This window comes from Phyllostomus discolor, chromosome 12 (assembly GCF_004126475.2).
Source record: "Phyllostomus discolor isolate MPI-MPIP mPhyDis1 chromosome 12, mPhyDis1.pri.v3, whole genome shotgun sequence".
NCBI classification, from domain to species: domain Eukaryota; kingdom Metazoa; phylum Chordata; class Mammalia; order Chiroptera; family Phyllostomidae; genus Phyllostomus; species Phyllostomus discolor.
The window spans coordinates 8041219-8068599 of record NC_040914.2 but is presented as its reverse complement, the minus strand read 5'-3'; the positions used below and the strand labels follow the sequence as shown (position 1 = coordinate 8068599).

Below are 27381 nucleotides of genomic sequence, written 5' to 3'. Positions count from 1 at the left end.
CTGTTCTCGGTTCTCAGGAGCCGCCACCGGGGGGCGCCCGGGCGCTGCCACATCTGGTGCGGTACACACCCAGGAGTGCCAAACAGTGTGGGCTTGCCTTGGCAGTTACTTTGCGGGCCGGGATTATCGTGGGTGTTCTGTGCCTGTGTGTCTATGTGAATCTGAACGTTTGGATTTGTGAGTACCTGTTGCACTCTATATGTCTCTGAGTATTCGTGTAACTGTCTATTTGTGTTACTCTACTTTCTTCCTGTTCCTGGTTAATATCTGCCTGTGTATATGTTTGTATCTATAATTTTGTGTATCTGTTACTCTGTGCATCTGAATTTTAGTGTCTCAGTATTTGTGACTAGGTGTGCCTGAGTATGCCCATGAATTCCTATGTTTGCCACTTTAGAGGATGGGTGTCTCTGTGTGATCCTGTATTATTTATGTGCCTATTCCCCAATAGGGGTTTGGAGAGTCTGCATTTCTTTGCTTGTGTTACTTTTTGTCTATGTGTATGTTCATTTCTACCTTCTTTATAGAGGGGAGAACTCCTACACCCCATCAAACTCTTCTTTTTACTGATGGGGAAACTGAGTTGCCAGAGAGACCACATGACTATTGAGTTGAGACAAGAACAGGCATAAGTGTGTTTACAAAGTTTTATGTGATCTAAGCCCCTTTGGAGGCACCAGAGTCCACACTCTGTACATGGGGTATGAGGGACTGGCTCAGGGGGGCAGCATGGCCCAAAAGGAGAAAGATTGTCCCCTGGGGAAGGGAGACATCCCTAATGCATTGCACAGGCTTCAGGGGAGCACACCCCCACATGAGGGTAGGAGGAAGCAGAGGTGGCTTGGGGAGGGTCACACAGAAGAATATAAAGTTAGAACCTTGGGAACTTGGAGTTCTAGACCTATAGACCTTTAAAATCTTACAGCATTTGAATTTTAAAACTAGAATGCTTAGAATCTTAAGATCTAGAATTGTGGATTCTTGCACCCTTAACTAAAATCATAGAAAGGTGAAATGCAGCATAGAACCTAAAGGGATCCAACATTAGAAATGATTAGAACTTTGGTATCTCGTTAGTCACAACTAACTGTAGAGTCTTATCCCTTAGATGCTGAGGATCCAGAATCTTGGACCCATAGAATGTGGAATGCCTCAGAATATGGAAGTGAACATTAGAATCTTACAGTTTAATAATCTAGAACTTGGAAGCATATGATCTTGAATCTTAGGCACAGAGGCTCTAGGTTCTTAGATTAAGCCTTAGAACATCCCCTTAGAACTTTTCTAAGTTCTGTAGATTCTCAGAACTTTTGAATTGCAGACTCTAGAATCTTAGACCTTTAGAATCCAGAGTCTCATAACAAGAGCTTCGAGGATCATAAAGCCTTAGACCCTATAATTGACCATCATTATTATCTTAGAACTTGAAAAGATAATATTTTGAAGCTTTGTGCTCTAGAGTCTAGAGTCAAAGGATTTATACTCTAAGAGGCTTAGAACATCAAAGTTTAGAACCTCCATTTTAGAATTGTAGAATTTAAAGCGTCCATGTTTGGAATTGTAGAATTTTAGAATCTAAAATCTTTTACCCTAAGGAAAATAAAATCTAGCATTGCAGGTTCTTAGTGCCTAGCCCTAGAATCTTAGAACTTTAAAACCCCCACACTTACAGGTTTTACCAAGAATCTTAAAACCAGAAAAGTCTAGTGCCATAGGATCTCAGAGCTTTACAAGAGAGGTCTTAGAACTTCCATGTCTAGAACCTTAGCATTTTAGAATTTAAGACTTTGGAATTTCTGGTCCTTAGAACCACAGACTCATAGCATCTTTGAAACCTAGGACCTAAACTCTTTAAACCTTAGAAGCCAGCATCTTGGAATGTAAGATCTAGGAGGACCCTTAGGGATTGTAGTCCAACTCTCAAGGTGTGGAAAGGGAGAGGATCTGTGTGGGGTGGAAGTGGAACTGACAGGACAGGAGGTCTTCAGGTGGAAGTAAGGCCTGGAATGAGAATGTGGGGGGGTCCCCCAGTGGCAGTGCCTAGCTTGGGTCCTGAGAGAAAGTCTCAGTTGGAGGGTTGTCTCAGGCTCCATCCTCCTGCCCTGGGGGTGCGGGGGAGCCCCTGTCAGCAGGCAGGGTGGGGCCAGGGGCTGTGGAAGGGCAGAGGACATAGCGTCCAGCAGGATGGACCTCAGCTGCAGTGAGGCAGCTGCAGGAATCCTTAGGATCGGGCTGAGTTGGGAGGTCAGCTCCTCCGGCAGCTCCAGGTGGTTCAGCGTGACTCCCACCCTCATCCATGTTGACATAGAGGATTTCGTCAGGCTCCTGGGCAGTGGGCAGGGCCTTCAGCGTGTTCTCCAGATCTTCCCGCAGCTCTGCAAAACTTGGCCGGTCCTGGGGGTTTAGCTCCCAGCACCGGGACATCAGGGCATACCTAGGACAGCAAAGCGAGGGGTGGGAGACTGAGCAGGGGCTTAGAAGGGGAGTATTCTGGGAGTTTGGGGGCAAATCGAGGATACTCAGGAAACCAAGGACATTTCATGAGACTGGAGGAAACTATAGCAGTTGGGGGGCATAAAGGGGACTGAGAAATTCCCCAGAGTTTCTGAGGGGTTCCTGGGACACTCGAGGGCTGAAAAGGGTCTTGGGGAACCTCTCTGGGTATAGGGTGGTGGTCTGGTGAGGGTTTGCTAGAGCAGAGCTTTTCAATATGGCTTTCCAGAACAGACTGGTATCAAAGATTTGTAAGCTGGGTTGGTTTAAAATACGTGCTCATTCTTTGACATTCCTCTCTTCAAAAGATGGAGCCTAGCCCTGGCCAGTGTGGCTCAGTTGGTTGGAGCATCGTTCTGTACATGGAAAGGTCATGGGTTCCATTCTCAGTCTGGGCACATGCCTAGGTTGCTGGTTCGATCCCTGGTAGGGGAGCCTACAGGAGGCAACCAATGATGTTTCTCTCTCACATCAATGTTTCTCTCTGTGTCTGTCTCTCTCCACCCCCTCTCTCTTCCTTCCTGTCTCTCTAAAAATCAGTGAAAAAAAAATGTCCTCAGGTGAGGATAAAAAAAAAAAAAGATGGAGCCTAATTGTTCTCCCTTTGAGTGTGGGCTGGACCTCTCAACTTGATTCTGACTCAGCAGCTGTGGTGGGGTGTGTGTGACTTCTGAGACTGTAAAAGGCACTCTGGTTTCCTCCTAGCTCTTTCTCTTAGAATGCTCACCTGGGGGAGGCCAGCCCCCATGCAGTGAGGAAGCTCAAGCAGTACTATGGTGGGGTCTGTGTAGCAAGGAACTGAGGCCTTCTCCCATGGCCACACGAGTGAACCACCTTGAAAACGATCTCTAGTTCCAGTCTTCAGATGGCTGCAGCCTCATCTTGACTCCAGTGTCATTAGAAACCCTGACTGAGAATCACCCTGAATCTTGGCTTTAGCCTCATGAGAAACCCTAATTCAGAATCACCCTGCTAAGCTGTTCCCAGACTCAGACCTTCAGAAACTGTGAGGTAATAAATGCTTATTGTTTTAAGCTACTGGATTTGGGGGTCTAGATAACTAATACACCAGCTCGGCAGCCTTCGGCAGGTGATTTACCTCTTGGTGGGCCTCAGTTTCTTCACCTGAAAATGGGAATAATAATGGTACCAACCTACCTCACATGGCTATTGTAAGGACCAAATGAATGAATACATGCAAAGCACCCAATACAGTGCCTTCTAGTAAGTTCTACAGAAACATTAGCTATTATTCTTACTCCCTGTGCCCCTGGAAACTCAAGGAGGACTTGGGGAGTCTGCAGCCCCAGGCTGGCCTCTCTGACCCAGCAACATCATCTCCTTACCCCCTGAGTACCGGATAAACGTTCTGCTCTTCTGGGTGTCAAGAGATGACAAAGTTTGATAAGCACTATCCCAAAGGAGCCTGAGAACTTCTCAGAGGAGATCTGAGAGTTTGGAGAAGCTCAATATAACAACACAAAGGGTTTCACGGAGGGTCCTGGGTGTCGCAGAACATGTGGGGAAAGCATGGGGGCTCAGGAGTTTGGGGTGGATTATAATTCTGTGAGAGTGGGGGGCTCAGAGGCAGGGTCCCCCAGGAAGGTTGTGTAGTTATTCCTTGCTCATGCGTCACTGGCTGAGGGGGCTGATCCAGCCAGTAGTGCACACACAAGGCAGAGGAAGAAAGCGTGCCTGTTGCTGATTCATACCCTCTTACACCCTTTGTTAATTCACACGGTGGTGAGCGGGCAGGTGGCCTCCTCAACCGTCTCAGGGATTCTGCACAGGTTTTAGAGGGTTCTGGACATATTGGGGCCAGGTGGGGTGCTCAAGGCTTCGGAATGAAATCTGGGATTGGGTGGGGTTGGGGGGTCCCAAGGGTCCTCACAGTCCATCCAGACAGTCCACAGGCTGCTTCAGGCGGTTTCCCTGGCGCAGGTAGTCGTAAATCTCACTGTTCTCCACGCCGGGGTATGGGGTCTGGCCCCGGGTGGCGATTTCCCACATTGTCACCCCAAAGGACCACTGTGGAGGGCAGAGGGGAGAGAATTAAAGTGTTTCTCTTGCACAAAGACACCTCCCAACACACATTCATGTGCACATTGAGGTAACTTTTGTGTACACACAGACTTGCTCACCCAGGCACACATTTACGCATTTAATGGACACGTGGTCTCCTGTGTCACCCTCCACACTCTGGCTCCTAACCCACACTATCCACACGTCCCACGCAGAGCCTGCCACCATGCACACATGGCCTGCACATATCCGGGGCACGTCCACACCACTGTTCACAGCCACCCACCACACCCCAGGGAGGGGAGCCCACGAGGACAGGCCCCGTGAGCCCAGGTGCGGTGTGAGATGATGGGGCTGCACCATCCCACTGCTCCCCCCTCTGTCAGAGGCGCACATACCACATCGCTCTTGCTGGTGTAGACACGGTCAGCCAGGCTCTCGATGGCGATCCACTTGACTGGCATCTTGGCAATGCGTCCCTGGCGGTAGTAGTCGCCATTGTAGATCTTCTTGGAGAGTCCAAAGTCCGCCACACACACGGACATGTTCTCGTTCAGCCTGCCAGGGTTGGGGAGGGGAACAGAGTCACAGCACATGGCATCCGCTCCCTCCACCGGGAAGCCTGCCTTCACTCTCAGGCAGATCTCTATCTCCCACCCTGGCTCCTGCTCGGGGGCTGGGGTCTGTCTCCCTCCCTCACCCCAGAGGCAGGGGGAACTGTGTTACTTCTTGTTTCCTCCATATAATGAGGGCAGGACAAAAAGCTACTGAGGGCCTTCCCAGCTCTGGCTTTTTGCAAGATTCTAAGGCCCTTCATAAGCTCCTTGGGTTTGGTTCCTTGATATAAAAACAAAACAAAACTGTTTTCTTGATGTATAATATATGTACAGAAAATTCAGCTTACTGAATTTTCACAAACACATCATGGAACCTGTACCTAGATTAAGAAACAGGATATTGTGGGACATCCATATAAGGAATATTACACAGCAAAGAAAAAGAACAAACTACTGATACATACACACTACATGGACTCATCTCAAAAACATCATGCTGAGCAAAGGAACCAGACACGAAGGTCTACAAGTTTCACAATTCCATTCATATGACATTTAAGAACATGTACCAGAAGCTGGTGTGACAGAAGTCCAGAAGAGTGGTTATCCCTTGTATCTCTTAGGGACAGCTACTGGGAAGGGCATTAGGGAGCCTGCTGGGGCCCAGAAGTGTTCTTTATGTTGATCCAGTGGTGGCTGTTTAACGGGTCCACAGACATGTAAATATTCATTGAGCTGCACATGTCAGATGTTTATATTTTTGTATCTAAAATATACATTTTTTGAAGAAGGAAACTTTATTCAAATGCAAACAGCTCAATTGTGTACATCAATTTGTTTTTAAGTCTCACCTGAGGATATATTTATTGATTTGAGAGAGAGAGAGATCAATGTGAGAGAGAGACATTGGTTGCCTTCCATCTGTACCTCAACCCAGATATGTGCCCTGACTGGGCACTGAACCCACAACTTTTGGTTTATGGGATGACACTCCAACCAACTGAGGCACCCAGCCAGGATTATACGTAGATTTTATTAAGTATGAAAAAGAAAGAAACACATTGCCAGTGCTCCCTTCCTGTGACTAGCTCTCTAAGGGTAACCATGATCTTCACTCCTAACAGCATGGATTATTTTTTCCCTTGTTTTGTGCTTTATATAGATAGAAGATTCCCTGATTCTTACATCTAAGTTTCTGAGATTCAATTTTTTTAAGAGTTGGTGGTTTCTAGCCAGTGTGATGGGCTTTGGGCAATGACCAATTAGAAGAGACCCCAGAGGCCCCTGATAGGCCAGGAGTTAATCTGCAGATGCCCAGGGGAGCTCCAAGGATCACGGCAGGGGTGGAGAGGGATGGTGGTCAGGCATCTGGGCTGCCGGCTGTGGAGCATGTGGATGGTTTGTGGTATGGCCAGCTGCTGACTAGGTAAGGAAGCAGTTCAATATTTTAACTTAAAAGTTACAGGTGCACCACAATTTTCATTCTGATTTTCAGGGTCATTGTTACATTGAGAGCTTGATTTGGATCAGCCCAAGTTATAGAAATAAAGGAATTTCCATTGTGATTGAGTCCGTTCAGGCTTTCAGACCTACTTTCCCCTTAACAGGAAATACAGGGAACAGGGGAACAAGGCAAATGCCACCACCAGGAAACACACATCCTATATACAGGACATCTTAAAAGACAACCAGCCTGGTCAATTCCAAAAGAATATGTCGTAAAACTACAAACAGGTGGTGGTGAGGAGGCTATGCTAGCTTAAAAGAAACCCAAGGGGCATACCGACCAAATGCAATGTGGGGACCTTGAATAGAATCCTGATTCAGGGGGAAAGTAGCCCTAAAGATATTTCAGAAGACAGCTGGAAGAATGTGAATAGGGATTGGATATTAGGTTAGGTTAAGGAATTATTGATAATTCTAGGTGTGATAACAGAATTGTGATTATTTAGGCTTAATTCCTTGTTCTTAGGCGATGCCTACTGAAGATTTAGGGATGAAGTGCCACCATTGTGGCAACTTACTTTCAAACGGTTAAGGGGGAGAAAGGCAGAGAAGAGAGGAGAATCTCTACAAGGAGGGTATATGGGTGTTTGCTGTACAGTTCTTTAGAGTTTTCTGTAGGGTTGCATTTTTTAAAATAAAAAGGGGGAATAAAGAAATTTTCATATTTCTGAGAGTTGTGAATATTTACATACTTTGTAGAAGATTCTCTGATTCTTTAGCTCCAATTTCTGTGAGTCCAACATTGTAATGAGTCTAATATTCTAAGCCTGTGTTTACACCCATGTGCACACGCGTCTATTGATTTGCCGGGAGTGGGGGCCAATCTCCTTATGCAACATAGCTCCTCCCAAGGGCAGCCCCAGGCAAGACACTCAGAGTAAGGGGGGGACAGGGATGAAGTTTAACTGTCACCATTCTCGTTGGTCACTTCGGTCCCTTTGTTCACCTCATGCTGCCCACTGAACCTACTCTCTTGCTTCTTTTCTCCCCACATTCAAAGACTCCTTTAATATGTCAGTTCATGGCCCACCTCCTCCAGGAAGCCTTCCCCAACCTCTTCACTCACCTCTCTATTCCAGTCCTGACTTCTGACCTGCACCAGGGGTATGTGTGTGTCTAGCCCCCTCTTCCATCCTGGACAGGAGGGAAGAAGCTCCCTGAAGGGGCAAGGCGTGTCCCTGGAAGGCTCAATACTCACATGCAATTCCTAGCAGCCAGGTCCCGATGTATGAATCTCTTGGTACTCAAATACTCCATGCCACTGGCAATGTCTGCCATGAACTTCACCAGCATCTGAGTGGGCAGAAACTGGGAGTGGGGGGCAGGGCAGGAGTGGGCAGAGCAGAGGTCAGCAGAATCCCCAAGATCCATCCCTTCTCCCTTCCTGTGTGTGCCTAGCTCTGCCCAGCAACGGTTTCCCATGACTCCAAGAATTAAATTCAACCCTTTTCAACAAGACCCTACATAATCCCATCCTGCCTTCCTCCCTAACTCAGTCTCTTACCAGTCTTGCCCTCGATATATGCTCCTCCCAGGTGCCTCCTTTCTGGTCTTCAAACAAATCATGCTTCTCCCCGGCACCAAACATTTGCCGATGCTGTTCCCTCCAGGGTTGCTTCCTCCTAGGTCTCCTCACCTCCCACCAGCTGGCTCCTCCTTCAAGGTTACCTCCTTAGTCAGACCTCTTTGTCCATCCAAACTAATTGCCTGGCCTTCTATCATTCATCCTACTCTGTAATTCCTTATAGCACTCAAATTACCTTATTTAATTGTTAACTTGTTTACTGATGCCCCCCCACCCCAGCACACAGCTCCATGAGAGCCAGTTGTTGGTCACCGTCATCTTCCCAGTATCTGAGTAGCACCAGGTACCTGGTAGATGCTCAATTAATACATGTAGACTAGACGATTAAATGCCCCTCACCACTGGCTGGTCCCCAAGTCGAGAATAGAGAAGGAAGCTGTGTAGGTCTCCGTGTTTCATGAAAGGTAAGATGACCACAGGTGCTGGAAAGCCTTCTAGTTCAGAACCCTGGAAACAGACACCTGAGCCCCCCAGGAAGCCTGTCACTCCAGCTGGACAGAAATGGAAGCCGCCCTTGCCCAGCTCTGTGTGTCCCTCTACCCCAAAACTGGCCTCCAAATTGTTTGGGGGGCGGGAGAGGCAAGGACCAAGCTTCAGAGAAGCAATTTCTAGCACTGTTCCGGGGAATGTTTCCCCAGTCCTCCTGAGGACCTCAGCTATTTCTGGGAAAGGTCAGAGGTCACATTCCAAGCTGAGGAGAGAAGGAGGGGAGAGCTTGTTGACTCTGAGGGAGGGGGGAGCAGGGAGCCTGGAGGTTTGATCTTTTCAGTGCCACAGGGGTCCTGCCTCTAATGTTGCTTCCACATGGCCTCTAGGCTCCCCAAAATCGATTGCTCCTCACCGATGAGCCTCATGACATTTGGGTGGTCAAATTCCTTCATGCAGACAGCTTCACTCAGGAAATCCTCCAGCTCTGACCTTGTGCAGATGGCAACTTGGGGAAGAAAGGAAGGGGAGTAAGAAGGAGGGGATAGGAGGGGAAGGGGGGAGGAGAGTATGTCCCCCACCTTCTTCACCATCATCATCATCATCATCATCATCATCTTCTTCTTCTTCAACAAACATGACTGCTAAGTGCCAGGTGTTATACTCGGTTCTTTACATATATTAACTCATTTAATCCTCTGAGGTGTTCCTATTGTTTTCTCCATTTCAAAGACTGGGAAACCAAGCACAGAAGGTTAAGGAACCTGCCTGAAGGCACGCACAGCTGCAAGTGGTACAGGCAGAATTTAAAGTCAGGTTGAATCCTCCAGGTCCATGTGCACCCACCACAATAACCACAACAGGCTGAGTCCCAGCACATTTCCAACAACTATGAGGGAGGGGGAGGGCAGCTGAGTTTTCCTGTTTTACAGGACAGTGGTTCACAGAGGCAAAGTGACTTGCCCAAGGCCGTACAGCTGGGATTGAAACCCAGGTCGAGAACATAACCTGGTATATAGGAGGTGCTCAATTATGAATAAGTGAACCCTGGCTGGTGTGGCTCAGTGGATTGAGCATCTGCCTGCAAACCGAAAGTCGCCGGTTTGACTTCTCAGTCAGAGTGTGTGCCTGGGTTGTGGGCCAGTCCCCAGTTAGGGGTGTGCGAGCAAGCAACAGATCCATGTTTCTCTCCTTCTCTTTCTCCCTCCCTTCTCCTCTCTCTGAAAATTAATAAACAAAATATTTTTAAAAAATGAATAAGTGAGTGAGTGACTGAGTGATGGCTCCATAATCCAAGCTTTTAGCCCCTGTGACTCAGAAGGGTTGTTCCTCCCTCACCTCCAGCCCCAGCCTGACCCTAGATGCTTTTTCCCTGTGTGGAAAGTACTACTTGCTGTGGACTTCCTGTGCTGTGTGACCCTGGGCTGGCTCCCACCTTCTTTGATGATATAAATAATATAGGCACAGACCATGTTAACGGCGTGTGCTACGTTCTACCCCAGGATTAATGCTTTGCCTCGAAACCTCCTAGGAGGCAGGGCCATTGTGATTCCGTTTTCACGTGAGGAGTGGAAGGCTCAGAGGGATAGTCACTTGCCCGCGACAACAGCTGGTAAATGACAAAGCCAGTTGTACCCCATTTCAGACCTTTCCTGCTCTGCTATGTATCACAGGGGGCTGGTCACCGAAAACGACATTTCCAGGCTCCCTTTCCTGCTGGCTTCCTGTTGGAGTTTGCCAATGGGAGGCCCTAATGGGAGCCTGGCAGGTGGGAGGTGGAGGGGAGAAGCCAGGGTACTTCACCGAGTCTGTTTCTGCTTCCAGCATTGTGTGCTGGTGGCTGGGTCTCCTTTGTGCTTCAAGCTCCCACAAGGTTGCCCTAACTCTGATTCCCATATCCTGCCGGGCATCCCTGGGCATGGGATCTGGTGACACCACTTCCTCTCTCTGCCCTTCAGGCCCAGGGCTGGAAGTGACTGCTGCTGCTGCTAATCTCCGGTTGCCTCATTGCTCCCAGGTGTTCTTTCAGTCCTCCCTACACCTTTGCAGTAATCTCCCCATATTGAATTTCTTCCATTGAAGTGCCTGGCATGGACTTCATTTCCTGCCTGGAAACACGGAGGTTCTGTGGTGGGGCTAATTTGCTGTTAACTTTCTGTTCTTCTGACTCAAGGGCTCAGGGAAAGGGTCTAGACTGGGGGACGGGGTCCCACCGTGTGCACATACTCACTCTTCATCGTCTTCACAGCCACCTTGAGGATGGAGTCATCCTGATTGAGCTGGCCCTCCATCACAGCTCCAAACTCTCCTACAGGGGACCAGAGGGAGACACTGACCTCAGGGCAGCCCATGGGGATGGCATTTCTTGTGGTTGGGTAGGTGCAGGGAAGTGAAGGACGCCAGGGTGCAGGGGGTGTGTATGTGTGCTGGGGGTACTCACCTTCTCCCAAGGTCTTCCCCAGGGCCACCTTGTGCCGGTCCACCATCACGTCCCGCAGCTTCTCCTTCAGCTCCTCGCTGATACCCAGGCTGTTCACTGCGTGGGGAGTGGGGGTGGACAGAGCCATGGTGCTGGGTTGACATTCAGGCGCCACTCACCAATGGGCACATACCCATTGTTAAAATACCGAAATGCTTCTGCATTCATTCAAAATTAGCTAGTGCCCTGAGCACCCCCACCCTAGCTCCTCCTCTAGGCCCCCCATAATCTTCTGCAAGAGGGGCAGCTAAAGAGTGGGAGCCTGTCACATAATCTCACACCAGTGGGCATCCTGATTGGTCAGCATCCTGCCATATCAGTTGTTAAAAATACATATTAATGTTTTATTGAGGTATATAGTCTACACAAATCATAAGAGAGTAAGCAGCTCGATGAATTTGCACAAACCAACACAATAGTATATGACTAGCACCCAGATGAAGGGCAGACCACAACCTGCCTTCTTGGGGGTGGCTACTTCCCTGATCTCTCTTACCACAGCTCAGCCTTCTCTCTTTGGGGTTGTTACAAACATGCAATCACATATTATGCCCTCTTTTGTGTCCAGCTTCTTTCAACACGATGTCTGTGAGACAGCTGATCATATTCGCTGTATGTAGTTGCAATGAATTCATTTCCATGTGCGATATAGAAACAGTTCCCAAACTTAGTGGCCTCAGGACCCCTTCACATTCTTAAAATTACTGAGAACTGCAGAGAGCTCTTGTTTATGTGAGTTATGTATATTGATATTCACTGTGTTCAAAATTAAAATGAATAGGTTTTTGGAACACGGGAATACACGGAAGCACATGCTCCGTCAACCAACAGAGGGATGACATCATCATATATTAGTAAGCTGGAAAACTCCATGGAATCCTTGTGAGGGAATGAGAGTGCAAAAGGGCAAACAGTGTCTTGAAAATAGTTTTGACCTCATGGACCCCCTGCAAAGATCTTGGGGACCCTCAGGGACTGGATCATACTTTGAGAATGGTCGCTGAGTGTGATTCCATTAGATCAGGGTGACCTGCTTGCTTCCTCTTCCTTCTCCTCTTAAATTAATGGCTTTCCCAGACCCTTCCGATATCTCCCTGGGGCCTGGCAGCCTTCTCACTGTGTGCTAGGAAGAGACCTAACTCTGTCCTTTTCTCCCCCTGGATTTAAGTTTCCCTAAATTGAAAGATGAAGGGATTTGACTGGGTGTCCTCTGAGGTCCTTCCGTAGCTGGGACACTCCATCACTCTACAGTCCTCCAACAGAGAGCCCATAGTTTTAAGATTCTATGATTTTCAAGATCTTAAGGCTCTATCGTAGATAGAGCCTTATAATTTTTTAGGCCAAGGTGTAGTCTACCTCTCTACCATTCTACAATTTCAACACGCAGCAAAGAGGATGGATGTTAGAGCCAAACTGCCTGGGTGAGAATCCCAGCTTGCCAGCTGACAAAGTTTCTTAACCACTCTATGCCACAGTTTCCTAGTCTGGGAAATGGGGGGCAAATAACCTACCTATCTTGCTGGGTTGCTCTGAAGATTAAGTGACATGTGTAGAGCACTTAGAACAGTGCCTGTCACATAGAAGTGCTATGGTTAGCTGTCATTATCAGCATCATAATCATATATATCATCATCATCATCATCACATTATTTTAAGACCCTACTGTGCCAAGATTTGGTCTTCCAAGATTTACTGTGTCTAAGATTCTATTATTCTAAGGTTATGTGTGGTTCCATAATTCTGTTGGTCTTAGGGTCTGTGGTTCTAACATCCTAGTATTCCAAGGCCTTCAGAAATGTTTGGTTCACACATGTACAGAACCCTAAATCTCTACAGTCATTTATCCCCAAACCAGGGCAGGGAGGCATGGGGTTCACTTACAGGTGGCTTCAGTGGTCCGGCGACTGTAGGACTTGCGAACGCGGTACCTGACCACCAGCTCACCCCTCTCCACTGTTGGTTCAAACACCTCTCTGGGGGGGGGGGGGTGAGGGCAGGGCAGAGCCATGTGAAACCCCATTTTTCCATCAGCAGTGAAAGCAAGCACCATCCCAACCCCAAGCCTTGCCTGCTCTGTCCTCCAGTATTTGCTAAGCATGTCTTGGACTGCTCTGCTACCTTCTTCCTTCCATTCATTCCCAAAACCCTTGCCCTCATTCTAATTCTTGGTGATCTCTCATCCTGCACCAGCCTCTTCATGGTCTCCCTGCCTCCAGATTCTCTGCCCTAGTCCACATGAGCCTCCTTACCCATGGAGAGTTCCAACTCACCCATAGCGTGTCTCCTTCTTCCGCCGGTGGATGAGGAACAAGGCCAAGATGAAGACACAGGCAGCAGCCACAACTACTCCCAGCAGTACATACCACCAGGGCCACGAGAAGGAAAGGGCTGGAGTTTCACTCACTGTCAGGGGCACGGGGGACAGGTCATGGCTGAGGCCCTGGGACCATCTCCCTGGGACCCAAAGGGGCGATGTTGGAGGGAGGCAGATGTGGACATATTTGATGAAGCCTGTGATAGGAGCATTCACATATCTGGGGAGGCTGGGCCGGGCACAGCAGGGCATGCAATGGATGTGACATGAGTGAGCGTTCCAGTAGGAGTTTGACACTTCTAGGGTGGGTAAGGTCAGTGAAAAGTGGGATAGACATTTGAGGAGTGTGTGATGAGTGTGAAATGAGTGTGGGATGGGAGTGAGAGACTTGTGCAGAATGGGTTATAATAACACAAGGAGGGCTGGATGAACATGAGATGAGTGGGAGTAAATCACAAGTTGTACAGAAATGTGTGATATGTATGATAATTGTGCAAAGAGGGAGAACTTGGGCATGGAAAAACCGGTGAGTGGGGGAGAGAATACATGCAATATAAGATGGGTGCATGAAGCACGGGCAACAAATATACAAGGACTGTGAGGTTCCTGAGGTAAATGACCAAGAAGTATTTTGGGGGAGCATCTGAAGACTATGGAAGCACCTTCACAAAGAGAGGGTGAGAGTTAAGTAAATAAACGTACAAAAGAGTGTGGTGTGCATAGGAGTGTGTACAGAGTGCAATGGGTGTTGGAGGAATTGAGGTCGTGCGAATGGGGAGTATTCAAGGAGTTTTAGATACAGGGGGTGGTTTGGGCATCATGCCACAAACCAAAGGTCACTGGTTCAATTCCTGGTCAAGGCACATGCCTGGAGTATGGGCCAGGTTCCAGGTGGGGGAGTATGAAAGGCAACCCACCGATGATTTTCTCACACATCAATGTTTCCCTCCTTTTCTTCCTCCCTCCCTCCCCACTTCTCTAAAAATAAATAAATAAATAAATAAATAAAATTTAAAAATTAAAAAAATGTGGGAAGGGCAGATAAGGACCAGAGGATGTGCAAAAAAGTGGGAGTGGGTGTGTAAGAAATGGAGAATGGGTGTGTGTTGAGTGTACTAGGAGTTTGGTGTGGATGTGTGAGAGGGCGAAAATAGGTTAGGATTGCCTAGGAGTGAGGGAGTAACATATAAGCAATTGGATGAGTGTGTAAGAAGAGTTGTAGAGTGTGGGATAGTGTGGGCTGAAAGTTTTTCAATGTTTGCGATGTGAGGTACGGTGAGTGAGTGTGTTAAAAATGTAGAGTTTGTGAATGAGAAGTGTGGGCATGCATTGAGTTTGGGAGGTGTGTGAAGTGTGGAGGATCATAATGGAATGTGCAGGAAGAGAGGGTGCATTAGTGTGAAAGGGTATGCAAATAAATGCAGGAAGGAATGTGAGAAGTATTCAATGACAGTGGGATGAGTTATAAGAGGTGGACTGTAATAGTGCTAGGAGGGTACAGTGAGTACAGGGGGAATGTTTGAGGATCATTGAGAAATATTTGAGAGGGATAAATGTTAGGGGGATAACTCATCTGTTTGTCCATCCATTCATCCATCCATCCATCCATCCATCCACCCATCCATCCATCTATCCATCCACTGAGCATCACAATATACTGGGCTATGCCAGGCACCTCCATCAAGGACCACAGAAACCCAAGAAACAGAGGATTAGAGTGATGAGTTTGAGAAACATGAAAGGGATGTGCAAAAGCATGTGTGTGGTGATGGGGTCCTCACTGGGTGTAGAAGGGAGGAGAGGGAGTGCGAAAGCCCTTACCCAGCTGGTGCACTGGCTGTCCTTGCCCTGTGAGAAGAGAGGACAGAGGAGGACATGCTCAGGGAGAGCAAGACTGGTGTGACGCGAGTGAGGGTGTGAGGCTCAGTAAGGTTCTGGGTAGGAACGGAGCCTAGATTGGGGTAGCACTGAAAGTTGCAGAGAGCAAGTCAGGGGCATTTGGGAGGCACAAGATCCTTGCGGGTAGTTTGAAGGGGGCTGGCATGGCTTTGGAGTTACCTGGGCGCCAAGGCTCCAGGGACACAGGGAGGCTCCAGGGTCCATCCCCAGAGGCGGTGTAGGCCGCCAAGGACACTGTCAGGTTGGGCACAATCCTGTCCTCCCGCAGCTCCAGGGTCACCTCCTGCTTTAGCCCTATGTCCATCAGTACCTAGGACATGCAGATGTGGCATCAGGTTCCTAACTCTTAAGCCTTCACCCTTGGACTTAACTCCCCAAACCTTCTGGAAACCTTTTAATCGCCAGCACCTTCTCCCTTCCTCTTCCTGTCCTTCATGCCCATTCCTTTCATCTCCATTTCTCCATCCCCTGCCCGGGAAAGCATCTGCTCCCATAGGACAGGACTTCGTCTCATTAACTGCCGTGTCCTCACGTCCCACAACAGCACTTCGAACACAAGACTTTTGTTGGAGAACTGAATTCTCACCTTTTTGTCCTCATTGTGCCATCCTCCTCTAAATCCCACCCTCTTCTCCACCCTCTCTCTCCACACCAGGGTGGGTGTTTGCACAGACAGTACCTTTGTGCAAATGAGAATAGGCAGCCCTTCCACAAGATGCTATACAACTACCTGCTGTAAAATCACCCTATTAACATATGTGTCTGCTGGACCGCTTTTTACAATGACTCATAAATAACGATGCCCTAACCCTCACCTGGAGCTCTTGGATCTCCCCGCAATGTGCTCTCTTAGGCAGAGTGTGATCATGCATTACCCAACTTGCACAACTGTCCACAGCTGCCCTGTCATCTTTCCCCCACTCCCCTCCTCCCCAGCTCCTCCACCCCACCCCAGCCAGCAGCACCCACCTCGGGGGTGTCCTGGCCTCGATAGGCCAGGCGGTACCCTAACAGGGTGCCCTGTAGGGGTGCCACTGGCTCCTGCCAACGCACGATGGCTTGGCTCCCATTCCGCATGGCACTAACGTTCTCGGGGGGGCCCAGGGGCACTGGAGGACAGGAAAGAGGGGAAGTTGGCATCCCTACCTCTCCCTGAACACCCCTGTCCCCAGGAAGTGGAGGCAGGGTGCAAAGGGTGTGCGCGGGGGTGGGGGGCGGGGGCAACTCATGCAGGGGTCCCAGAGCAGAAGCATAGCGAGGAGGTCTGGGAGAGATGCCAGCGCTGTGCTGAGGAGTGGGGACTAGACAGGAAGGAGAGGGAAGCCACAAGGGTAAATGGGTGAGAGGAGACACTGGCGGTAACACTGATGTGAGCAAAGCCCAGAGGGGCAGCAGGCAACATCTCCCTTCACCAGCTCCTTACCTCCCTCAGGTGTCTCCACAGGAAGCCAATGGGTCCAGAGCGAGGGGCCCTGGCTACTGGCACACGCCAGCCGGATGTGATAAGTGCTGTGAGGACGGAGGCTGTCCAAACATAGTTGGTGAGGGGGAATGGATGCTTGAAAGGTGAGGGGCTCCTCTGGGGGGTCTGGCTCTCCCAGCCTGATGCCCGCCCCATCGTCTGACAGCATAGCCTAGGGAGAGGAAAAGGGCATGAGGACAGGATGGCCACACAATCGCACGAGCAGTCAGACAAGGCCCAGTGGTGGTCCTTGTTATCACACCCAGCCTTTGCAAGGCTGGGTGTATGCATGTGTGTGTATGTATATCACAGCTTCATTCTCATGCTCTATGGGCACTTGCATTTGCAAAGTGAGGAGACCATCCAGCTGCACCATGTGGTTCTCTCATCACTTGCAAAAGCCACCTCTGGCAAGATGTTCCCTGTCTGAGCCTCAGTTTTCTCATCTGTAATATGGGGTACAACAAGGGCTCCCTACTTCTCAGGGTTGACTGGAATGTTGCTTCTAGGTATTTGGAAGAGTGACCATATGTACTGAGTGTTTGCCATCATTAGCATCGTGTGTGTGTGTGAGAGAGAGAGAGGTTGCCTGGCAACAAGTGTCCGACTCTGTCCACCCTGCACAGTGGCACAGGTTGGCATGCCCACATGGTTCCTAGGACCAGCACAGTCAGGATGGCAGGACCACAGCTGGGGGATACACCCTGTTTTGCACATCATATCAGCATCTAACATTTCTTGAGAGCTAACTGTATGCCAAGCACCCTGCCAAGTGCATACTCGGGTGAACTCAGTATCTTCTTATCACCATCCTGTGACATCAATTTCTTTATTCATTCCCATTTTACAGATGAGGAAACAGAAGCCCAGAGAAGTTCAGCCACTTGCTCAAAGTCACACAGCCCCCACATGTGGGGATAATACCACCCCGAGGCCTGAGGAGGAGGTGGGCAGATGGTGGATAGCAGGATGCAGGAAGGCTGTCCCCATGCCTGCTCTCTGACCTAGTGACAGACGGGAAGAGGAACCTCTGCTAGGACAAAAGGATGCAGACAGTCAGCTCCCCCGTGCCCACTCCCACTTCTCTTTTCCCTGATGCCTGTGACCCTCCCATCTGAACCCATAAGCCCCAGCCTATGCACAGCAGGAAGTGAGACCTGCAGAGGGAAGAGGACATACTTCTGCTTTCCTGTGGACACTGGGTGGGTATGGGGTGGGGGTACAGCTGATGCCTGACCTGACATTTGAGGTCTCCCAGATTGGCCTGGCCTTTGGGATTGAACCCGTTTCATTCTCTTTAGCTGCTGGGGCTGATCATTTCCCCTCCTTGGGCCTCTCAGTTCCTTACCTTGAAAATGGGAAGATTAACAGCCACTACTTTCTAGGGTTAAAATGACAAGTGAATGAGGGGATGAGATTGTTTCCAGGGCATGAAATTGTAGGAAAGACAGCTGCTGTTTAATCAAGCACTGGCTCTAAAGGGTCTCTAAGGAGATAAGGAACACGGTTTGGGTCTAGCGAGACAAGGGTTTTAATCTCACCTCTGCCATTTCCTAGCTGTGACCTTGGGTAAGTTGCTTAATTACTCTGAACCTTAGTTTCTTCATCTGAAAAATGGGTGTAAACATACACCATACTTCACAAACACACAAGGGGGTGTGCATAAAGCCATAAGACAAGGCCTAACACATAGTTGGCACTCAATGAAAGTTGGCCATTATTAATTATCATCATCTCCCATCACGAGCACTGTTCCACTGACTTCCAAATCACAGAGAACTTAGAACCAGAACTGGATCTCATATTCAGAGATCTGTGTGCTTTTCTTACTCTAGAGCAGAAGCAACTTAGGTGAAGAAGGCTGGGTCTGGCTGGCCCATCTGAGCTGCTGGGCAGTCTTCAGCAGAAATTCCCTGCTCTGACTGGCCCTGAGCCAGGAGATAAGGAGGACCTAGTGGTGACCGAGACAGCCAGGCCCTGCCCTCCCAGGGCCCACAGTCCAGTGGGGAGACAGACTCATCCCCACCCAGTGACAGCCCAGAGTGATCAGGGCTGAGGTGGGAGAAAGAGTGTTGAGGATGCCCAGTGGAGACAGGGATGGCCCTTGGCCTTGCTGTCTCAGGGGTCCCAATCGGCTAGAGTCAAGACCACTAATACTAAAAGAAACTGCAAACAGCTAATAGTTCATTACATGTTTCCTATGTTCCAGATACTATTTTAAGTTTGTTACTTGAGTTTACTCATTGAATTCTCATGAGTCTTTTAGGTAGATGCCACCATTATGCCCATTTTATAGACGAGAGAACTGAGGCCCAGAGCAGTTAAGTCACCTGTCCAAGCTCATGCAGCCAGAAGCTGGTGGAGGCAGGATTTGAAGCCAGGACATCTGGCTTAACCCAAAGCTCTACTGCCTCTCAACACACAGACAGTTGGGAAGGGCTGGTTACCCAGGGAGAGGCTGAAGGCTCGTAGGTGTGGGTGGAAGGGGGTCTTAAACTGAGGCTAGCAAAATCTGAGTCTCACCTGCAGGATGCAGTGGGTGAGGGGGTAGATGCCGCTCAGGCCTGGGGTCCAAGCCACTTCCAGCTCTGTGGGCCGGCTGGAAACCAAGTGGAGGTCGTGGGGCCGCTGTGGGAGCACTGCAGAGATGAGAGGAAGGGCTGATCTGGGGGGTCTTTGCCCAGAGCTCCCCAGCCTACCTTCTGGCCCCAGCTCTGACCCCAGCCCCACACCACCCAACACCCAGCTCCCAGCTCCCTTTTCCATCACCTGTGATGATGGCCGTTCGGGATGTGGTGACCCCCTTGGCGTTATAGGCCTCACAGGAGAAAGAAGATGTCTTGTTCAGACCTGGGGAGTCATATGAGGGTGGGGACCAGTGTCAGAGAGGGAGGCAGGAGCTCTTGGGCCCTGCTGGCCAACTCTTAGCATGCCTGTCCTGACAGGGTCAGCTCAGCCCACAGGGCACCTGCTTGGAGGGAGACTATGGGAAGGAGAGGCAATGTGCTGGGAACACAGGCCCCTGCCCTGAGGCCCCACCACACAGACACACACACAGGCAGAAACCCACATATGTATACACACAGAAACACACAGAAACCGATACTGATACACACAGAGACAGACACTCATGCACAGAGATGCACATATGTACTCATTCAAACACACAGACACACAGAAACACACTCACACACCAAGACACACATATTCATGCATACACACACAGGTACATGGAGTTACACATAGGCACACACGGAAACACACATACTATACAGAAGATACCTACACCGATACACGGTTATACCCACAGACACACAAAGAAACACACTCACACACAGATTCACACACATATATAGCCGGACACACTGACACACACATCACATAGACGCAGAAGCACAGACATGGTCACAGTGAGCCACACAGATACACGCAGAGGCATGTGCATCCCATAGCTACACACCTGAGAAGCAGGCCCTTGTGGAGCCTGTAAATGTGGAGACATTTATTTGTTTATACGTTTGGTTCCTAGCAACCTCACTCCCCCACCACACCCCGATCACTCACATGCTCACTCACTCTGCTCTCTGCTCTGGCCACAGGGCCACCTGGTGTTACTGGAAGGCACATACTGAGCACATTTCCGACTCAGGAACTTTGTACCTTTGTTCCCTCTGCTTCTCCCACAGACGGCCCAGTGGCCCGCTCTCCCCTCCTTTGCATTTGTTCCTTAGATCCACCTAGTCGGCCACTCCATCCCTGACCACCTTGTTTGAAATCGGAGCCTCCCTCCATAGCCAGCCTTCTTCCTGCTTTGCTTTTTCTCTTTGGCTCTTCTCATCATAATGTACTTATTCGCTGCCTGTCACCTCCACCAGCATGTTGGCTCTAGGAGGGCAGGTGTTTCTGTGCGTCGTGTCCCCTGCTGCGCCCGCTGTGTCTAAGATGGCCTGGCACAGAGCAGATGCTCTATAAATGCTTGTCGAATGAGTGAATGAATTTATGTGTATACATTTATGTACTGATGAGCGTTTCCGGCTGTGTATGCAGAACGGTGAGCATGCACAGTTCTGTGGGTGAGTTAATGTATGTGTCATGAATAACAGTTTTGAGTATCTGGGGGCGGGTTGCCCCCCCTCCCCATTGTGGGGATGTTCGGAACACAGGCAGACACACACACATTCACATACAAGTGCAGGGACAGGAAAAGCACAGACACAGACACACAACACACACAGCCACGGTGCATGCACAGAGGCTCACAGAGAAATGCAGACACATGCCCTGTCTGGGCGGATGGAGTCTCCGGTCTGCATGTGTGACCGCGCGTCTGTGCCTCTGTTTCTGTGTGGGTGTGTGAGCAGCCCTGTGTGTGTGGGTGTCGGGTACTTGCGTGTGCCTCTTGTGTTTGTTCTGTGTGTGTGTGCCTGTGTTCCCACCACCATCTACCCGCAGACACAAAGTTTCCTTTTCTTAGTCAGCTCGGGGAGTGGAAGGAGGGAAAGTCGGCTGGCCAGGCCGGAAGGGGTGGGCAGGGAAGCTCCTCAGCTGCAGGGCCCAGTCGCCAGTTCCCAACCAAGGTCAGGTGCTTGCCTGCCAGCCCACAGCCCCCGCATCCCCTCTGCAGGGGTGGGGGCAGGGCAGCCTTGGGCCGATGGGCAGTGGGGCGGGGACTGGGAGCTGGGTCTCCTCCAGCCACCTGGCACGTGGGGGCCCGTCAGGGTCACTGCGCGGGAGCCGGCTCCGCCTGCCAGAGGAGTCCTGGGGCGGGATGGGGTTCTGGAGACCGGTGCTGTTCCGACCGCAGCATTCCTGCCCCCCGGAGTAAGTGAGTCACCAGGCGTCGCCGCCCCTCCCCCGGCCCCCGTACTTCCGGCTGGCCCTAGGGGGCTCGGCTCAAGATTCCCCCTTCCAGGCTCCGGATCGAACACCTTGAAAGAAGAGGAGAGCAGGGCTAAAGGCTCCCCGGGCCCCTTAGCTCCATGGGGCTTTCCCTCACAACGGGAGCAGGCCCACTCCGGATGCGCTTTCCAGATGCATGTCCACCTCCCGTAGCTCCTGCTCCTCCCCCTAACCCTGTGCTCTTTCCGAGGGAGTGAGAGGGATGGAAGGAGAGAGGGGGCAGGCTCTGAGTCAGCTCAAGGGACGGATGCACACAAACAGGCTAAAAATTCCTTGATACAGCCCCCCAGCACCACTCAATGAATCACACTTAACACACAAGGACCGTTATTGGCACAAAAACAGAAAATGCAGCACTCAGTAAGTGACCCAGGGCTGACGCTGGGGCAAGCAAGCAGTGACACAAATACACACTCAGTGTCTACATGGATAAACACACAGGGGTGGACACACAGAAACGCAGGGCACAAACATAAACACACAATCAAATGTGCACACACTGACTGCAAACACCTAGCAAGACCAAACACACCCAGGCTGTAACGGACAGACACACAAACCTCCCGGCGTGTTAAGATGCACACACTGAGCCACAGTCATACATTGAGGCTGACGTGGACAAACAGATACACACCAGAACCCGAAGAAACTAACATGGACTTGCTCACACACAAACACAGCCAAGCCTTCAAAACACAGCTGGATATACTCAAGATGCTTAAGACAGCTACGGAGATGCAGAGTGATACAAAAACACACACTTGCGTAGGCAGGCAGGGCTGCGGCAGACACCAAGAGGGGACACGTGCACACAGGACGCACAGGCAGACATCTACATACTGGCTGCTAAGCACCCGCTTCTCGTCCACTAAGAGGGCACTGGGGCCAGGCTGGTGCACAGGGGCAGGAGGGTGTTGTTACTGCCTGTTGTGAGTCACACACGCTGATACAGGGGGTCCCTGTGACAGAGTCACGCACCCACAGGCTCACCCTGTGACACACACACAGACACCACAGATGTCCGTGGACACAGGCCTGTGTACACATGGACAGCCACAGTCAGTGGAAACACACAGGAAGCACACCAAGTGGTCTGCTGTCCATGGACACATTCTAACTCCACAAGGAAACAGAGACTTGCACCAAGACACACCCCCCACAGGTGGACACCTGTCAGCTGACATTGTCACCTCTGTACAGGGAGGTATAGGAAATAGCCACAAAACTCTGCCATCCCTCACTCTGCCATCATCTTGCCTACCACACACACACACACACACACACTCCACCCTCACAGTGCATCACAGCTGTGAGCACACAAACCTGAAGGACATACACAGGCCCACGCCGGTACACCTAGTCGCACACACATGCGCGCACACAGACGGCCCCTGAGAAACTTGCTGAGACAAACTATGAAGACCCAAACACACAGTGGGACCGATTCTCAAGCTGACTGAGACATACCTAGTGAGACACGCACACACTGAGGCAGCCCATAAGCTGGCCCTCGCTAAGACACATCCCCACACAAAGGGGTTGATGTTGATGGACACTGAGACACAGATCCAGAGGGACTCGGAAACACACCCAGAACACCCCCCCCCCTCACCACACTCTAATACACATGCACACAGGTCAGCCCTCACAGCTGCACCTCGAACTGATAAATGTACAGACCCTCTCCCACCTGTGGTCCTCTAATTTCTCCTTCTTCCTGGGATGGAATGGGAGAAGCAGCCTCTTCTCCCTCCCCCTCTCCGGGGTCCTGCCAGGCTGACTCAGGCCTCACAGCCACCGGCCTGAGTCAGCCCTCTGGGGCTGGCATACTCACCACCTCTTCCTTGCACACTCAGGGTCCCCAGAATGCTGGGAATGTGGGCACCTCCCTCCACCCTGGGAGACCCTCAGGCAGGAGTCCCTTCCCCACCCCAGCAGATGCAGAGGCAGGTTGGGGGTGCTGGGAGCTGATACCCTGCAGGGTCCGGCCACCTCCCTTTGACTGACTGAGCCTCCCCCTTCTGTGTTCCTCTCTCTCCTTCCAGTGAGGGGGAACCCCCTCTGCCCATGGTCTCCCAGCACTGCCACTGACCACTAGGTCCTGCCCCATCTTGGGTCACATCTGTGGTCAGTCCCTCTCTAATCTCTGGTTTTCTTTCTCTCTCTGTAACTGTCATTCTCTGTCTCCCACTTTCTCCTTATTTCTTTGCTTCAGGTTCTGTCCCCATCAGTGGGGCCCTTCAGTGACAGAGGTGGGCAGGATGGGGAAAATGAAGGAAAGGAAGGCACGGTTGATTCTGGTGTGTTGCTTGGGGTCAAGGGCTGACAAGGGGCTATCAGGCCTACATATACTTGGCTTACAGAACAACTCAGAGGAAATGCTGGACAATGAATTCTATTCAGAGACTGGCTGGGGTAGATGGAGGGGGAAAGAGCAGAGAGACAGAAGGACACAGAAACAGAGAGCGATGGAAAACAGAGACGGAAAGAGATACAGAAAGCAGACAGACAGAAGTGTGGAGATGGGGCAAAGATACAGAGCAAAGACACAAGGACAGAGAGAGACAGAGGACAGAGGGACAGACAGACACTCACACTGGGGCATGAAGGGCACCCTTGCTCTCCACTCCCATCCTGCCAGGGCCTCTGCACTGAGCTGGCCACATCTGTGGACTCACCTGGAACATGAAGTATGTGCTGGGGGGTGTGGCCTGTGGTCGGAGCCAGGGGGACAGCATCCTGGAGCCAGAGTAGGTCCACAGGCTCTGGGGGACCCTGTGCTCGGCAGCTCAGGTTGAAGGGGGTATTGGCAGCAACGGTCCTGTCCTCGGGCTCCTCCAGGAAGTAGGGCAAGCCTGGGTGCAGGGCGGTGGTAGAGGCTGGGGTCCCTCTGAGCACTCCAGGTATCTGACTCGCTGCCTGGCTGTTGGAGGCTGCAGGGTCTTTAACCCTCCTGTCTGTCCCCTCAGGCCTCTACTCCCAGGACACATGATCCCAGTATCTGTTTCCCTCAACCTGTGTCAGGCCCCCAGGACATCTAAGCCCCTCATATCTCTACTCCAGAATGTCTGACTTCTCATCCCATTTTACCAACGAGGAAGCAAGACCCCTGAAGATGGGGGAGAGGGTCATGTCATGCCTCTGACTCCTTATCTGATCCCCGAATGTCCTACTCCGACCATGGCTGACCCCAGGATATCTGACAAATCCCCAAGATGTCTTCCTCCCCAGGACATATAGCCCCAATAATTTATGGACCCCAGCTTCCCGATTCCCTAAGATCTCTGACACTCGTAAGGTATATGACCATGGGAGACATCCTGGATCTCCCAGCACCCTCTGGCCCCTTGGGATTCCTGGCCTCCCATGACCTCCGAGCCCAGAGCTCACCCTCCAGCCCGATGTAGCCAGGCTGGGACTCGAAGGTCCTTCCTCCGAGGACCACTGCACACTGGTACCATCCCACGTCTGAGAGCTGCAGGGATGAGATCCTGACAGGGACAGAGGAGGGACAGAGAGGTTGGGGATCAGAGCTGGACACTTGGTAGGGGGTAATTGGAACTGAAAGACGGGAGTCTGGACTGGGAACACGTAAAAGCCGAGAAGTGGGCACTTATTAATTCCCTTTATAGAAGAGGAAAGTGAAACCCAAGGCTACATCACATGCTGAAAGCCAAGCCACACAGCCAGCGAGTGGCCAAGCTGGGGTTCCAACCCAGGTGGAGCTCCCACAGGTGACTTTCCACCCACCATGCAGTGCAGGGGACAGGGGTCGGGAGGAATGTAGGGCTGTGGCTGGTTGGGGAGAGGCTGGTCTGGTCACCTGAGCTGGCTGACCACTTTCCACTCGTCCTGTTCATCTTCGCCCAGAGGCACCTGGATCTGGGTGCTGTCCGCCAGCTCTAGGGCCTGTCCATCTCGAAGCCAGGTCACCTCAGGGGGTTCCCCACGAACCAGAAGCTCACATTGAAGGGTCCTCATGAGTTCCCGGGCACCAGTGATGTTCCTTGGGCTTTCCACAAAGGGATCTGTCTGAGTCTGTGAACCTGCAGGGAGATGGGGAAGAGTTGGCTTAGGAAACCCGACTTCCCTCCAACTCTTCAATTGCACCCCTCCTGGCCTGACTATGGCTGCCAGGACCCTGCCAGGCCTTTAGGCCCACATAGTTATAGAGTGATCTCAGCAGGGCTGGAGGGAGGAGGCTTTGAGGGGAGGATGGAAACCTTCCCAGGGGACTGGGGTCCGGCTTCCATCCTTCATCGTTGGGAAGTAGGCTCAGATCTGGCAGCCTCCCACGCCCTAGCCTGCGCGGCAGGGCCAGCCCTTGCCCCCTGCCTTCTCTTAGGGTCTCCAGAGACTTGACAGGTCAAGCTGGTGGATAGTGGGGAAGAAAAGAGGAGGAGGGGGTGGAGAGACAGACAGAGAGAAAGAGAGAAGAAAGAAGCCAGAGAAAAGTTGAGTATGGGGAGTCAGAGACAGAGTGGGACAGAGATCCAGAGAGAGACTGAGGATGAGAAATGAAGAAAGAGGCACCCCAGAGGGGGAGAGCTGGGGGGAGAGACACACAGGAGAAAACAGAGATATTGATAGAGAAACCTAGAGAACAGGGAGAAATAAAGACAGACAGGGAGAGAGAGAAAGAGAGAGAGAGAGAGAGAGACAAAGGGAGACCCACAGAGACGGTAGGGCTGCACCCTGAGACAGAACTGGGGCCCCAGAGATGGAGCGGACAGACAGACAGACAATGGTGGGGCAGGGACAAGTGCCTGTGTGTGTGGGGGGGGGGTGACCCTGCTGAGGGCTTTCACCTAGGGGTCCTGACCCTCCCCATCCTGCTGCCTGACTGAGTGCTCCCTTCTGGAACATTCCTTCCCTGGCAGTCCCCATCTCAGCCTCTCTCCCTAGGGACCCCACTCAAGTTCAGCCCCCACTCCTGCCCTCAGCTTCTCCTGGGTGTCTGTCTCTGTGTGCACATCTCTTCCCACCTCTGGCCCTCCTAGTTTCTGTTTCTTAACCCTCTGTTCCTCTCTTGGAGCCCCTTTCTGTTCCCCTGTCCTCTCTGGGCTTGTCTCTGTGCCTCTCTGTCTCCCTCTCCCTTGTCCCAAGGAAATTCCCTGAGCCAACTCGGGACTCATCCCAACACCTGCCACCCATCCCCCCCCTCCCGCCTGCCCCAGCCCCTCCACGGGAGTCCTGCCCCCGAAGGCCCCCATCACTCACCCTCCGGGGCCACGCACCCCCAGCAGCACAGCGCCAGCCACCAGGCCAATGGGACCCTGCCCATCCTCGGGGCACCACACGATCTCTGCCAAACTTTCCTCAGAAGTTGCTGGGCACACGGCGGGGGAGGGGGCAGGGCCGGGCGGTCCCGGCCCTCCCCCCAGCTCCAGGCTCCCCGGCTTTGGCACTGTCTGCCTGGCACGGGGAGGGCTCCTTGCCGGCTCCACTCGGTGGCCGCCTTCCCCGCTCCCGGGCCTCCTCCTCTCCCTCCCGGACCGCGGCAGCTCTTTCCCCGCCCCTGGCGCCCCCTGCCTCCACCCTCCGGGCTGGGAGCCCAGGGGGGCCACCGGGACTTCGAGGAGTTAACTCGGAGAGGAGAGGACCGGCCCTGTCTTAAAGGGACCCTGGAGGGAGGCTGAGGAGGGGAAGGGGCCCTGGTGGCTTCGCCTTTAAGCCTGGGCCAGCGAGGCGGGGAGGCTGTGTGTCTCTCCACCAGACTCTGGGAACTGTCGCCCTGGG

At 51.5% G+C, this 27381-nt stretch overlaps 1 protein-coding gene across 4 annotated transcripts; it reads right to left on the bottom strand.

The window, feature by feature from the left end:
• Positions 1-633: 633 nt before the first annotated feature.
• On the bottom strand, positions 634-27381 carry AXL (AXL receptor tyrosine kinase). Of its 4 annotated transcripts, none has more exons than XM_036012075.1 (20): positions 26863-27381; positions 25466-25688; positions 25033-25133; positions 24321-24497; positions 19513-19593; positions 19267-19382; positions 16705-16915; positions 16251-16390; positions 15441-15591; positions 15204-15230; positions 13339-13522; positions 12950-13041; positions 11030-11125; positions 10820-10897; positions 9005-9097; positions 8503-8624; positions 7777-7886; positions 4914-5073; positions 4385-4521; positions 634-2434 (listed from the first exon to the last, which is right to left on the bottom strand). In XM_036012075.1, exons 1-20 carry the CDS (start codon positions 26924-26926, stop codon positions 2083-2085), a joined length of 2715 nt encoding a protein of 904 aa, XP_035867968.1. In that variant the 5' UTR covers positions 26927-27381; the 3' UTR covers positions 634-2082. The 4 variants fall into 4 exon arrangements, with proteins under 4 accessions (XP_035867968.1, XP_028385272.1, XP_028385273.1 ...); XM_028529471.2 differs by having other exon boundaries at positions 13339-13471; XM_028529472.2 differs by lacking the exon at positions 15204-15230 and having other exon boundaries at positions 13339-13471.